Consider the following 16,335-nt stretch of genomic DNA (forward strand, 5'->3'; position numbering starts at 1 on the left):
TAGTTAACCTGAGAATGTAACTGTTTAAAAGAAAAGTTTTGTGATTCATTTATGAAAGAAGTGAAACTAACGTGGTCATTCTAACAGATGAGAGACTTAACAAACAATCGACGTATTTTTCAATGTATAATTTCAGTTACATCACACTGTAAACTTTTGCTATAAATTGTGTCTTACAATCGTGTACTCCACAACCATCTGAAGGAGCAGTGCTCAGAAAGCTAGTGCTTCCAATTAAACCTGTTGGACTATAACCTGGTGTTGTGTGATTTTTAACTTGCGCCTGTTGACAGGTTTGCTGCACGCACGCGCTGCTTTGTCAGTTGGTCCGCTCCCATGATGCCACGCGGCGATTAAAATGGCGGCGGTTCAATCCGGAGGGGAGCGGGTTTTGGATCGGCCTGATCCGGTGTGAGTGTGAGCGGTGCCCGGGCTGATCCGGTGTGAGTGTGAGCGGTGCCCGGGCTGATCCGGTGTGAGTGTGAGCGGTGCTCGGGCTGATCCAGTGTGAGTGTGAGCGGTGCCCGGGCTGATCCGGTGTGAGTGTGAACGGTCAGTGCCCCCCTGGCTCTCTATCAGCTCCAGCAATGGACTCGGTTATCGGAGAAGACCCGACCTTACCTTTAGATTTTAATGGGAGGTAGGTGCCGTTAATCCGAGATCACGGTTTATATAATGACATTTATCTCATGTGTGATTATTATTTTGTGACACTGGGAGAACTGCCGTGGTGTTTGAATATCAGACGCTGTAGTCACCCGAGTATTGTATTTTTTATCGATCTATTCCTGTTGTTGCGTTGCCTCAACTTTGGTTTTGATCTGATCGACGAAGGAAGATGATCTTGGCCACACTACCTGCCTATGTTCAGCCTGCGTCTGTTAACGGGAAGAAATTTTGTATTTTACCGTCGAGGCGGAGCATCGATTCTTGGGCAGGATTAGATTTAAGCGACAATCGGGAAAGGTAATCGGCAATTCGCAGTCACTTCTCTTGTATTCCTTGTGTCAACCTTTGATAAATTGGACATCAAATTGTTTGTACTCGGGAATCGATCTTATCTTCATATTGTCTTCCCGATCTTTATTAACTGGGACTAATTGACTTGATATCCCTTTGTTAGTTTTTTTTGAGGAAAATGCAAATAACACTATTTAATTTGCATTCCTTTATGAATGATATCCTCTCGATTAACCTTTTCTATCTATGTTTTGTGATTGAAAACATTATTGCCTTGAAAAAGATTTTTCTGGCAGCAAATTATTTACTCTATTCATTTAAGTCAAACCTGACCGTTTCTGAGCATCAAAGCAAGCTTGTAACTTGATAATTCTTGACAAAGGCTAGATTACTATTATAGCAAAAGTGCAATGCAACAGGCATTTATGTAACTGATAGTTATGCAGTTAAAGGTGTACATTACTTGCCTTTTGTGGTGAAAGATGATACTGAGTCACTCTCTGATAATACACTATGCCACTTTCAGTTAATTGATTGTCAACAGAAATGATTGAAAAGATGGATGTCAAAGTACCAATTTCACAAATTGCTTTGGGAAAAAAATTCATCTTTAACTTTTGGAATTTAGGCTTTAATATAAGAATTAGGAGCAGGAGTGGGAAATTCAACCCCTACATCTGCTGTGCTGTTTGATTCGATCGTGGCTGACTTCATCTTGGCCTCAACTCCACTCTACTGCCACTCACTAGAATCCTTAAACCCTTAATTAACTAAAAATCTGTGCCCTCATTGAGCAAATTTAATCATAGAATCCTTACAGAAAGAAGTCATTTGCCCCATCCAGTCTGCACCGGCTCTCTGAAGAGCATCCTGCCCAAACCCAGGCCCCCCCTCCCCCATTCTATCCCTGTCACCCCATTTTAACATGACTAATCCACAGTCTACACATCCCTAGATACTCTATGATATTTTAGCATGATCGATACACTTAACCTGCATGTTGTTGGGCTATGGGAGGAAACTGGTGCATCCAATGGAAACCCACACAGACACGGAGAGAACATGCAAACTCCTCACAGGATAATTACCCAGAGCTGGAATTGAATCTGGGTCCCTGGCATGCTGAAGCAGCAGTGCTGCTGGGGTGGCACTGTGTCCTGGCAACCACTGCACTCACGGGTAGTAAATTCCACAGATTAACTACTCTTTTAAGAGTAGTCTCTCTTCATCTCTGTTTAAAGCTGCTACTCCTTCCGCTAAAACTATGACCTCAAGTTCTGACTGCCTCACCTGAGGGAACATCCTTTCTACGTCCCCTTTAGCATCTTTTGTATATAGTGTGAATTATGATATCCCATTATGTACCTTAATTTGTACAGTGAGATTTCAGTATATTTTTGTGTTGACACAGAAAATGTGCTCACAAGACGGTGAATGACTTTGGTGAGGCCTATTTAGTTTTAGCATACCTAGTTACCCTGAGATTGTGGCCAGTTATCTTTTTGAATTGTTGTAAAACCTGTGGTGATGGGAATGTCAAGATCTTGAGCCAGCAAAGCTGAAAAATAGTGCTTGCCCAAGTCAGGATAATGTATAATTTTAAGAAGACATTGGAGTTGCTGATGCCTCTATGATATTGCTGTTGTTTTCCTTCTTGGCTGCCAAGGTAGTGGAAGCAGAAGAAAACTTCTGTAATGTTTTCAATAGTGTTATTTAGGATTTAGAGTATAGTGGACTCCCAAACCAGTGCCATGCTCTATTGACATGAACTAGAGAAATTTAATTTCAACCTGGTTTTTAACAACCATTAATAATGATCATAAAACTACAAGATTGTTGTCAAATTCCTTTTGCTTTACTAACATTGTTTGGGAGAGGAAATCTGTTGGCTGTACCTAGTGTGTGGCTTAAATGAGACTCTAGACCTGCAGCAGTGGGACTCTTGGTTGCCTTAGCAAGCCACTCGTGCTACAGAAAAGTTGAAAATAATACTAGATGATCACCTGATGTTGAGGTAGACACCAGAAATGACAAAAGGGGATCCTTTAAAGTCATTCTCCCTTAAATTCTGGGAAGTCTCATCAAAATTGGGAGAACTGTCTCAATTTATTTAATCCAGAAATCAGGTACTAACCCTGTGAAGCTACAACACAGGACCATAAGACATAGGAGTAGAAGTAAGGCCATTCAGCCCACCGAGTTCACTCCGCCATTCAATCATGGCCGATGGGCATTTCAACGCCACTTACCCACACTCTCCCCGTATCCCTTAAATTCTTAATCTCACAAGAAATTATCAATCTCTGCCTTGAAGACATTAAATGTCCTGGCCTCCACTGCACTCCGTGGCAATGAATTCCACAGGCCCACCACTCTCAGGCTGAAGTTCCTCATTTTCGTTCGAAATTGAGCCCCTGTAATTCTAAGGCTGTGTCCGTGGGTCCTAGTATCCCTGCCTGATGGAAACACAATCCCAGCGTCCATCCTTTCTAAGCCATACATTATCTTGTCACTTCTAAGCTATGCATTACCACATCCATACTTACTTGCAAAAGCAGCATTCCATAATTAGAACAGATTGAAATTCTGCAGCCCTGCTACATCAGTCATGAATAATTAAAATTAATCAAAAAACACAAGTCCATGAGTGTCCCTCTACTGCCTCTAAATGATGGTGGAACCTCTAATATAAGTGCAAAAGACAAAGCTGAAAAAATTCAACCATCTTTAGTAAGAAATGATGAATGGGTGATCTATTTCAATCTTGAGCCAATTTGTTTTGCTCCACATGATGTTAAACTCTTGAAAATCATGTATAGAGGAATAATATAGGCAGCATCCTAACTCTTTTTGCAGAAACAGTTATACCCTTAGCTGCACTAGAACAGCTTTGATATAATTATGGCATCTACTGATAAATGTGAAAACGACCCATTTATGTTCTGACAACAAGCATAGGACAAATTCAGTATGAGCAGTTCCAGTCCTGTCAGTCACTTCTCAGCCAGCAAGTAAACAGTGTTATTAATAGCACTTAGTCCACAACAACCTGCTGACTGCTTAGTTTTAGTCTGCCAGTACCAGATGTTAATATAGCATTGGTTCAAACATAGACAAAGGAACTGAACTTCAAGAGAAGAGATGCGATGTGAGCAACTATTCTTGACATCAAGGCAGCATTTGACTGAGTGTGGCATCAAGGAGCTCTGCAGAATTTAAGTCAATGGGAATAGGGTGGAAAGACTCCACTAGTTGGAGCCGTACCTAGCACAAACAAAAATAATGGCAATAGTTGACCATTTTACACTAGGACATTGCTTCAATAGTTCCATGGTAGTGTCTTGGGCCCAACCCATTTTCTGCTGCTTTGATTACATTGCCTCATCATAGGGTGGAAATAGGAATGTTTGCTGATTCTTTTTTTTTAATATATATTGTTCAGTCCCACTCATAACTCCTCAGGAACTGCAGCCAAACCTAGACAACATCTGGGCTTGAACAGATAAAAGGCAAGAAATATTTATGCCACACAACTGACAAGCCATGACCATCTACAATAAAAGAGAATCTGAATATCAATGTCATTAATAATGGTTTTGTGACTGAATTTCCTATCAGCAGCATCTTGGAGTTTGACCAATAACATAACTAGAACTGCCATTTTATATTTAAATTTTGTATATTTGTGTGGCTACAAGGAAAGGTTAGAGGCTAAGAACTCTATGTTGAATAATTTGCATTCAGAGTCCCTAAATCCTATCACAATCTACAAGTTACAAGTTCAAAAATGCGGTGAAATATTGTTCACATATTGAATGAGTGTGATTGCAAAAGTGCTCATGAAGCTTAACGCATCTATGCAAAGCAGCCAGCTTTATAGGCTCAGTATTCACCACCTTTAGTACCCAGTCCCTTCACCACTGGAGCACAGTGCAACAGCGGCCTGCAACACCTTGCTGAGTCTCTTGACAGCACCCAAAATCTCAGTAGCCTACAAGGATAAGGCCAGCAAATACTTGGGAATATTTCCCTCCAAGCCACTCACTGTCCTGACCTGAAAGAATGTTACTTTTATTTTCACTGGATCAATATCCTGGAACCCCCCCTTACTATCAATTGTTTGAATAAGCCTGAGCAGATGGACTGCAGTGGCCATTGAAGGCCAATATGCTGTGCAGCAAGTTATTAGGAAGGTTATTAGAAAGTTAACTTTTATTGTAGGAGGATTTGAATTTGGAGGTATTCAAGCCTTGCTTCAGTTGTACAGGTTAGACTGCACCTGGAGTAACATGTGCTGTGTTGATCTCCTTATCTCAAAAAAGATGCAATCAAAGAGAAAGCGATAAAGGTTCGCCAGATTTATTTCTGGGGTAGTGAAGCTGACCAATGAGGCAAGATAAGGCAAACTGGACCTATATTCTCTAGAATTTTGAAAAATACGAAGTGATCTAATTGAAACCTATAAAATACTTCAAGGATTACAGACAGACTAGATGCACGTAAAGTGTTTTCCCCTAGGTGGGGAATCTTAAGTCGGGGACACACTTTTAAAAATAAGAGGGATGCATTTAGGTCAGAGATAAATTAAATTAATTTTTCCTTAGAACGTTGTGAATTTTTGAAATCTCTACCACAAATGGTTGTGTGCGGTTCTGTCTTTATGTATGTTTAAGGTAGAGAGAAATTTCTAATTGCCGCTAGCATACAAGGTTATGTGGATAGGGTGAAGTAAAGAAGTGTTCAACCAGCCTTAATCAGTACTCCCTCTGATTTTCTTTTCACTGTGTGGACCTCTGAGATCATTGTGTGCCACTGACTACCAGTTTTGGAAGCTGATGTGTCAACACACTGATCAGTGTGCAGAATCTCTTGAGGAACCATTGAGTGGCTGACCAGGCGTGTAGCTAAGAGGGAACATTGGCCTTGATTTGTCTTGAAGGGTGGGGCAAATTCCAGGGTCTGAATAGCATACTGCTATCCCTGTGTTTGAGAAAACTACTCGCCACCATTATGTTGAGGACATTCGGGGATGGGTGATGAACGCTGGCCTTGTCTGCTGTGCTTGCATCTCTGGAAAGTTTTTTTTGAAAGTAAACAAAGTGATGAATTGCTTTTAGATGTTAGGTTAGATTAGATTAGATTACTTACAGTGTGGAAACAGGCCCTTTGGCCCAGCAAGTCCACACCGACCCTCCAAAGAGCAACCCACCCAGACCCATTCCCCTACATTTACCCCTTCACCTAGCACTATGGGCAATTTAGCATGGCCAATTCACCTAATCTGCACATTTTTGGACTGTGGGAGGAAACCAGAGCACCTGGAGGAAACCCACGCAGACATGGGGAGAATGTGCAAACTCCACACAGTTGCCTGAGGCGGGAATTGAACCTGGGTCTCTGGTGCTGTGAGGCAGCAGTGATAACCACTGTGCCACCGTGCTGCCCATTTTTAAAAAAAATTTTTAGGACACAAAACCAGATAAGAAAATGAGATGTGAACAGAACCTGAGCAGTCTGCAAAGAGATGTAGACACATTAAGTTAGTGGGTAAAAATTTGGCAGATGGATTGTAATATAGGATAATGTGAACACTGGCAGGAAGAATAGGAAAGCAGCATATCTCTTAAAAAGAGAGAGAGAGATTGTGGAGTTCTGAGACATGAAGGGATTTGCTGCCTCAGTCCATAAATCAAGAAAATGTTAGTTTGCAATACAGCAAGTGGTTATAAAATCATAGAGATATATAGCATCGAAACAGACCCTTCGGTCCAACTCGCCCATGCCAATCGAAGCGCTCAATTGTGGCAGTTCCGTACCTGTCTATGAGAAGTGATTGACACGAACAAGCTGAATTTATTTTACTGCTAAATGTGGAATTTGAGGCATTTTGGCTTGCTGTTTAAGGGCTGCTATGCCTGTATCTATCATCAGACTTTCAGCCACAGATTTTAGGCTGGTGTTCACAACAGAAAAAACACATCTACAAGCAGATTGTGTGTAAGGAATCAACGCTCAGACTGCAAACAGTTTTAAAATGAAAAGAGCTCACATTTTACATAGTAGACTTTGTGGTCTCAATGTCCCGTTTTGGGGGATATGGTAGTAATATCACTGCACTAGTGATCCAGTAGTTCGGCTAATGCTGTGGGCCATGGTTTCCAATTCCACCATGGCAACTGATCAGAATTTGGAATCAAAAGCTGGTCCCAGTGAAACTCATCAATTTGTCCTAAAGCTCAACTGATACACGAGAGTCTCTTCAAACAAGGACATCTGCCATCCTTAGCTGGTCTGGCCTGCATGTGACTGCAAACTCAGAACAATGCAGTTAACTTTTAAATGGCCTAGGGAGTCACTCTGTTCAACTAGGTAAAAACAATGACTGCAGATACTGGAAACCAGATTTTGGATTAGTGGTGCTGGAAAAGCACAGCAGTTCAGGCAGCATCCGAGGAGCAGCAAAATCAATGTTTTGGGCAAAAGCCCTTCATCAGGAATAAACCTGATGAAGGGCTTTTGCCGTAAACATCGATTTTGCTGCTCCTCGGATGCTGTCTGAACTGCTGTGCTCTTCCAGTACCACTAATCCAAAGTCACTCTGTTCAAGGCAATTAGGGATGGATAAAACATGTTGTTGGCTTTGCAGTGATGCCAACATCCCACGAAAGAATATTAAAAAGGAGAGAAGCTTTAGCATCCAATTTGAACAAGGATTGCACCACAAATATTGAGGTAACTACCTAATTTTAATTGTTTTGTTGCAGCATAATTATTGATCTGGGTCCATTACTGTTCATTTAAGTAGTGCCATATGTTCTTTAACGTTCAGCTGAAAGGACAGTCCTGGCCTCAGTATCACCTTTTGATCAACATTTGTAGCAGTGTCTCTACAATGAAATGCTAGCATTGATTATGTTCCCATGTCTTTGGAGTGGGGTACGAATACACCACTTTCTGACTGAGTTAAGTGTGCATATACCGATCCTAGGTTTTATTTAAAGGGATCATATAGAATTCCTGTGGTATCATTCCGTCTACTGGGAAAGCTGGTTACTGCCACACCATCTGTTTATACTCCAGTTGAAATATCTTGAAATTTCATAAATTCCGATGCAGCCAGAAGATGGTAACTTTATTTGGTGCAATAAAGATAAAATACTTCAGAGGAATTTAGATGCCCACTTAGTATCATATTTCAGAAAGATGTTGCTGATGTAAAACTTCCTTGTTAGGTTCCCCAATTCAGTGTTTATATATGGCATATCTTGTGTAAATTAAAAGAACCAATCTTTCCACTTAATCGAAGTCCTATATTTATATTTATGCTCTGCTCTGGTTTATGTTCAATCAAGAACACTACGCTTGTCTTGGATGCAGCACAATTCCCTTCAGTTAAACAGTGGAATGATTGACAGCTTTTCAACTTTTTGTCAGAGTCCACCTCCTTCCCCAGTTATAACCATGGGCTAAAACAAATTGTTCAAAATGTTGGTGCCCATTTTGATCCTGTGTTGAATTTCCAATTGCTATTTGCTTCTCACCACAAAGACTGCTTACTTCTAGCTCTGTAATTATCCACCACTGGTTCTACCTTATTGGTAAGCTGCTAAAATCCCATCCATGCCCTTTTTGACTCAGACTTGACTATTTCAATGTTCTCATGTCTATCCTCTGACCTCTTCAAACAGCTTATGCTTAGAACTAAACTCTTCCCAATTTCCATCCACTATAAATTTCTAGTTTTCCCCTTCCTTATGTTTGTAACCACTGCCAGCTATACAAGTTTTGTTCTTTTGAGAGATATTTCTTTCTATCAGCAACATAAACCTCAAAGCCTACAACACCTTCGCTCAGAAGATACCGACCTGGAGAAACTTCCTGTATGAAGGGACACCAATTCTGTGTGAGTACTTGTCAGCAAAAGGAGGTACGGGAAAGGAATGCCAGCAATCAGGAGGCCGAGGACCAATTCCACCTACAAGATGTACATTTGAAAATGCAGCTTTAAAATTAGGCTCGTGAGCCATGCAAGGACCAACAGAACCCATGAGCAGTGACACAGAATTTCCTAAATGTGCAATCATACTTGTTAGCAAGTGATTGCCGACAATGATTATTTACTTCTATATTCAGCATACATTAGTTGTTCTGAATTATGGTAAGTGCTCTTGCTAACAGCTACTTTGGTCAATGCCTATGTATTCTATCTATTCAACAATTATCTTGTAACCTGTGTAGTGTTGATGATCAGATCATAACAATTGGAACACTTTTCTGAATGTTGCATTGTATAATATTATTACTGTTTCATTTGTTCTACTTGTACTCCTCATAAAACCATGAAGTAAATCTTCTGCTGTTAACTTGTGCCTTTTGGAACTGAAGCTTTGGAATTCAAAAGATATACATTTTGAATCTGCTTTATTGTATTATACAATTGGAAAAGAATAATTGTACATATGGTACTGCAAGTGCACAACTTGTGATTTTACTGCAGAATTTTATTTTATTTAGTTGTGGGCATTGTTGGCTGGCCAGCATTTATTGCCTGTCCCGAGTTGTGAGCTGTGTCTTGAACTGCTCCAGTCCATGTGTGGTAGGTAGTCCCATAATGCTACTAGTAAGGGAATTCCAGAATTTTGACCCAACAACAGTGAAGAACGGTGATTATATTTCAGAGTCACAATGGTGAGTGGCTTAGAAGGGAACTTGCATGTGGTGCTGTTTCTATGTATCTGCTGCCCTTGTCCTCTTAGACATAGTTGTGGGTTTGGAAGATATTTTTCAGGATTTTTGAATTTCTGCAGTGCAGCTTGTAGATATTACACATGACTTGGAATAATGATATGAATTATTATATTTTTTGGAAGCCTTGTGGAAGGAAAATCATTGTAACCCTTCAAGGTGCTGCATGTGATAAAGATATGGTTTCGTTTCTCAGTCTTTATTGATTGTAAGCTTTACTTTAAATGCAGAGGTTATACACAAAGCCATATTTTTGCTTTGCTGATCATGGTTGTCTTGTGTTATAATTTTTTTCACAAAATATTTGAATTTTGCTTTCCAGTTCTAATGTCTCCAAATTGACCGATATCACAGTCACTGCAAGTGACAATCCTGTCAAAGAAGATCCCCTTGGTAGGTGTATTGTTTGGTTTAATTTCACCTTCATAAATGGTTAACTGTAGTCTATCCTTAACTGTTGCTAGATGTTAATTTTCCTATGTCTGTTTCTCTTCTCTTAGTGTGATCCTCAAAGTTGATATGTGGATCCGTAATTGCATATTCTCTGCCTGCTGTCGCAGACTGCACCACATTTCCATGATAAACACTTGCTGATCTGCACAGTCCAGACATGTCAATATGTTTTCCAGTTTAGAAACACTAGCAAGTTTTCCTGATTACGAACAGTTTGTTTGTTACAAATTATTCTTCCATTGTTCAAACCTTTTATTTGTAAATGCTCATCCAGTGTGTGAGGTGGAAACCTCTTTAGGACTGAGGATTAATGTTGATATGTGCGATAGTCCTAACTTTTTTATCACCAATCTTATATATTTTGAATAAAAATGTCAGAACCTTGTTTCAAGCTTAATAACAAAAGCAAACCTATATTTTAGTAGTATTTCTATAATTTTACAAATGAAATGTTTGTGATATATAGTCTTGCATTCTACATTGGATTAAATATGATGCTACATACACTGTGAAACTATTAGTGTAACATTATCAACTAAAATGTATGATCAATTTATTCAAAAAAGTTTCTAAAGAATTATTGAACTGCATTGCAATTTGAAATGTTTATATTTCAAACAGTCATTATTATGATTTGTAGTTGGATATATAATGTTAATTTGTATCAATGTTTTATCAGAAGAACTCCAGTTGTTAAAAACTTAATTGCATAGAGCTGGTCTACAGTAATCAACTTTAATTTAAAATGCAAGTGGACTAGTTAAACTGCGCTTTTAATGGTTTTCAACCCACTTGATGAATGGATGTGATTGGCCATATTTATCTTGTTTCAGTTACAGTACTGAAGGACTGTTGATTCTGGGTCTGGCTCAGTTCCTTTTGTTTTCTCGTTCATTGTGATGATCTTACCTAAATAGACTTTCACCCTTTTTGTTTCAATTCTCAGTGCAACTGAATACCACTGTTGGGACATTGTCTCCAATTCGAGCTCGTACTATGAAGGAGTTTGAAACAGTAAGTTATTAACAGGTTGCCTGAAAATGTTATTTTAATCTTCTTCCAAAAAAGATTGATTCTACTAACCAGCAATTCTTCCTAAACTATATTACAACTGCACTTTATTCCAGAAGTATTCCTTCCTTGACAGCCCTTCTTTACTTTTTCAGTACTTTATAAGTCAACAGTATTATTCGTCTGAATTGATTGATTAATGGCTGGGTATCCAATGCAGTTCAAATAATACATTTGATTCATGACATTGATTTCATGTGTAATGTCAGATATGGCTTTGTTTTATATTGTGAATATTCTCAAACTCTGTGTATAGTTAGTGCTAATTTTCAAATGAATTGGGACTATTTTACCAAAAAGAGAATATTTTGTTGATTAATGCAGATCTTGTTTGTTTCAGAGCATTTATCATCATCCCAGAATTTCTAGGAAATTTACATGGTGCTAACTGTCAAAATTGCACCATGAACTGATTTATTGTAGTCAAAAGGGTGCTACACTACCCTCAAGGACCTCAAAAGCACAAGTGTGCTATTTTCTTTCTCTATTTTGACTCATTCTGTCTTCTTTATACTTACTGGGCTGAATGAGTCTCTGCTCCACGACGTGTTATGAAATAAGTAGTAAAAATACCTCTCTTGGATATATTCTGTTTAAATTTAGAAGCAAATCCTGATGATACAGTTGTAGTGCTATTCAAAATAATGTCAATAGCTGGTATTTATGAAGTAAATGTGATGTATTTTTATGGTTGTTTATTGTATAGCAAATACTGTAATTCTTAGAATGTTGGAAACTAATGACAATTGAGATTATGTGCATTTTAATGTTTTCTACCTTGTCAGAAAATGAAAAGTTAATTTGGCATGCGGAAGACCATAGGATTGCAAACTGCTCCGAACTGCACCATTAAAACTCTATGTGGAGCCCTTAGTTTCTGATTCTTTCTCAGTTGTGCATTTTGAAAAAGAAAATCTTTTAATGTTGAAATTTGAACACCTATGGAAATCTCATAGTCCAGTTAAAAATTCCTGGAAAGAAAGTTATTATCCTTATCAGAAACTTTCTAAATGTAAGGTCTGATTAAATAGCTTGGTGTTTGTAAGCACACTTGCCTATGGCATTACTGCACTGGAAAATGCTGATTGGAGAGGGATTTTCATAAAGCTAATTAGATTGGTATGTTAACCATTAAAAGGAGGAAATTAATTATTGCCGAGAAGTTCTATCTGGTCACTTGGTTGGGTTATTAATGAAAGTTCCTTTTGTGTTTTGCTGAAACAACAAAGAGACTTTGAAGTACAAGTTCATAGGTCCTTGAAAGTGGAATCACAGGTAGGCAGAGTAGTGAAGAAAGTATTTGGTAGGCTTGCCTTTATTGGTGAGTGCAATGGGTATAGGAGCTGGGAGGCCATGTTGTGGCTGTACAGGACATTGGTGAGGCCACTTCTGGAATACTACTTTCAATTCTGGTCTTCCTGCTATAGGAAAGATGCTGTAAAAATTGAAAGAGTGCAGAAAAGCTCGAAGAATGTTGATGCGTTTGGAGGGTTTGAACTGTTGAGAATGGCTGACTTAGCTATTTTCTCTGAAGGGTCAAAGGCTGAGGGTTGATCTTGTAGAGACTTATAAAATCATGAGGAACATAGGGTGAATAGCCATGGTCTTTTTCCAGGGTGGCAGACTCCAAAACTAGAGGGCATAAATTTGAGATGACAGGGGAAAGATTTAAATCGGACCAAAGGTGCAATTTTTTTTCATGCAGAGAACGGTGCATGGATGAAATGAACTGCCAGAGGAAGTGGTGGAGGCTGGTATAATTACAATATTTAAAAGTGATCTGGATGAATATATGAATAGGAAGGGTTTAGAGCGAAATGGGCCAAATGCTGGCAAATGGAACTAGATTAATTTAGGCTATCTATCTGGTCAGCCTGGACGAGATGGATCAGAGGGTCTGTTTCTATACTGTACATCCCTATGACTCTATAACTGAACCACTACTGAATGTATCTTAAAAATATTTTGAGATTAAGATTCTCTTGCATTGCAAGTGTCTTTCAGTAGCTATCTACCTCAGTCTTGGCAGTGAATAGTTGACATTTCCCAGCTCAATCCATGAGAAAAGTACCTTCTTGGTAGCATATTTGGCAACATTGCTATTTCAGTCTATGGGCCGTGTAGCTAAAAACAAAGCAAACAATGAACTGGGAGAACAGCCTAGTTTATTATTGGTCAGTAGACATACCCTGGCTATGTGAAATTATTCATTTTGATATCAAAATTGTTATAACTTAAGGCTTCTTAATTGATGCAGAAACCTCCAAAAGCCTATGATTTCTAAAAGCTAGTCACTGGTGATTATAAATGAGGAAAATCCATATCTTACAAGAATCACAGCCAGTGGAACCATATATGTTTACCACTCAACAGCCATTCAACAGATTGTACCTGTCAGCTTTTTGCAAGTACAATGCAGAACTAATTCCACTACCCACTACTTTCTTGCAGTCATAAATCTTGCTGCACTTTAACTGAATCAGTTTTTCCTAGAATTGAAGGCATTTTATCACTTTTTTTGTCATCTTAGAAAGGAATAATTCTGGTGGGCTTTAATCTGAAGATCATGTATTGATTGAGAACTTCTTCCCCTTTTGCAGAACAGAATTCAATTGTACCAAGACTTAGGCAAATTCTGCATTTATTCAGTTTAATGTTAACTAAATGATTCTAAATCTTCTTTGATTAGTTCCTTTAACACCTGGCCTTAATCACACAATACAATCTTCAACATTATTTTGGTTCTACATGAGCAGGCATTCAGAACACTGATGTAAGTGATGAATAATGATGGAAAGAAAAGCTTTTACTTGTGCCTAAAGATTCCATTTGATTCTGTTTTCCATTACATTTTCAGGGCTTGCTTTGTTGCTGCAGTAGTGCCAACTGTCTCTTGTAACACAGAATCAGATTGATGAGATCAGATGGGTGTGGAGCACAATACTGCATTGTCTCCATATTCTACATCCTGAATGCTGGTTAATTGGATTTGATCTGATTTTATTTTTGGCTTCTTTTTATCTGTTTTATTTTCTTTTTTGATTCAAGTCAGTGCAAGGAATTTTGAATAGCATTTAACAAGAGGTTTTCTGATTTAGTCTCCCAATAGTTTTATATAACAGAGAGAGAGTTTGAACAGTATGATGTAAATACAGAATTAAACAGGTGTGCAGACAATGACCTGTTCTACCTTTTCACTGCTTCTCCAACCCCAGCCTGCTTATTCAAAACCAAGTCTATATAGTGATCTAGGTTGTAATCACTATATCTGACCTAATCAAACAAAAGGTTGCCAGGTTGGCTGGAGGCATACAGGTATCAGGTGAATGGGGGCTCAGTTGGAAGCCAAGGTAGTCCAGGGCAGGTAGGGTGGTGGGGTAAATGTTTGAAGACAGTGTAGGGCAGAGAATGGAGGCTGTCAGAGGAGACTCATTTAGAAATTGGATGGGTTGGTCAGAGTTGTGTTGGAAGGATGTCAGATAGTGGGGAATGTCAGGGAGGTGTTAAGTGTCCACCAAAAGGTGCAGGGAGATTTCATAGTTCCCGGGCTTCCTATTTCTGTCACCTTTCAAGACCCTTTATAAAAACCTACATCTGATCACCCTTCTTATCTATTCTTCTGGATCTCTGCATGTAGGATTGAATTGTGGACTATGTAAATGTAAGTTGTTGAGTTATAACTTTGGCTAGACTATTAATCATTTATTTAACCCCTTTTAACATAAAATGTCTAAATGTGTTTGTTTTGAGTTTCACTTTTTAAGGAGAATAAGCCTTTGAGAATAGAGGAGAGGAGGACTTTATTAGAAATGCAGACCTCAAACGATCCTTGTCATAAATGTATTTAAAAATGTATTTTGATCACACAACAGATCAGAAAAGAATATAAATTCAGTTTAGTGACTCATGCTTCAAATTGACCGATGGAATGACAAAATATCCAGAGTGGTGTGAATAAATTGAATCTCCCAACCAGAATGAATTATTGTAGCTAATAGGTTATTGCTGTAATTTTAGGGGTATAATTGGATAATATTACAATATCCATGTACTTGTTCACAGTGTATATAAAGACACCTCTTTATCTCCCAAGGAAAAGCACTTTCGAACTTTAAGGCATGAGTGATAACCTTGAGAGGGTGCTGAGAATGGAAATGAATTGAAAATGGAATGGAATTCATTGAAACTGCTGCTCTGGCTAATATTGAATAGGTGAGGGGGGGCAGGTCCATGGTGCTGGAGAAAAGTGCTGGACGTGACTATGTTTGAGGCTACATAGCTCCTCATCAATATTCACATTAATGTAGATTAATATGGTATCTCATCTCCACATTGTTCACCTATAAGCTGTCAGGCTGCTCTCCTGATCCAGTACTGAATCAGCAGAGGTTTCCTCCAACTGTATATGAAGACTGAGCCATGGTCTTAATTCATGTTACAGACTTTTCCCTCGACACCAAGGTCACCCCTCTCCCTGGCAACTGTCTGAGGCTGAATCAGATGGTTTGAAACTTGATGTTCAACTTTGAGCTGAACTTGCTACAAAATCTGTACCTTAGTCTGTTTTCACCTCTGAAATGTTACCCAAATTCTCCTCTTGTCTCTGCTTCTTTGCTGCCTGAAGTCCTTCTCTATTATTATCCCTAATTTCATTAACCTGGTGCATTTCTGGCTGACCACCCTAGTTCTCCCAAACTTGAGGTCATTTAAAACTCTGTTTATGTGCTAACTCATGTTAAGTAATATTCATCCATTCCCCCTTACGCTCACAGATGTACATTGACTCCTGGATAAGCAATATCTCTTCGGTTTTAAAAAAAAACTAATCCTGTTGTGGTTCTGTTCGCTGAGCTGGAAGTTTTTGTTGCAAATGTTTCATCCCCTGGCTAGGCGACATCATCTGTGCTTGGGAGCCTCCTGCGAAGCGCTTCTTTGATGTTTCCTCCGGTGTTTATAGTGGTCTGTCCCTGCCGCTTCCGGTTGAAGACAGGAAGGCAGCTAACAATCCGCATACATGAACATAAACTAGCCACGAAACGACACGACCAGCTATCCTTAGTAGCCACACACGCAGACAACAAGCAACATGAATTCGACTGAGACAAC

General features: G+C 39.1%; 1 protein-coding gene across 1 annotated transcript in view; it reads left to right on the forward strand.

The window, feature by feature from the left end:
• The first annotated feature begins 327 nt into the window (after positions 1–327).
• LOC122564809 (myomegalin-like) overlaps positions 328–16,335 on the forward strand; it is a 137,756-nt gene continuing 121,748 nt past the window's right edge. Inside the window, exons 1-3 of the mRNA XM_043720086.1 lie at positions 328–640; positions 10,028–10,098; positions 11,105–11,172. Of these exons, the coding sequence (XP_043576021.1) occupies positions 588–640; positions 10,028–10,098; positions 11,105–11,172 (192 nt within the window). The 5' untranslated portion in view covers positions 328–587. The remainder of the gene's footprint in view (positions 641–10,027; positions 10,099–11,104; positions 11,173–16,335) is intronic.

Source organism: Chiloscyllium plagiosum, chromosome 30 (assembly GCF_004010195.1).
Source record: "Chiloscyllium plagiosum isolate BGI_BamShark_2017 chromosome 30, ASM401019v2, whole genome shotgun sequence".
NCBI lineage: Eukaryota > Metazoa > Chordata > Chondrichthyes > Orectolobiformes > Hemiscylliidae > Chiloscyllium > Chiloscyllium plagiosum.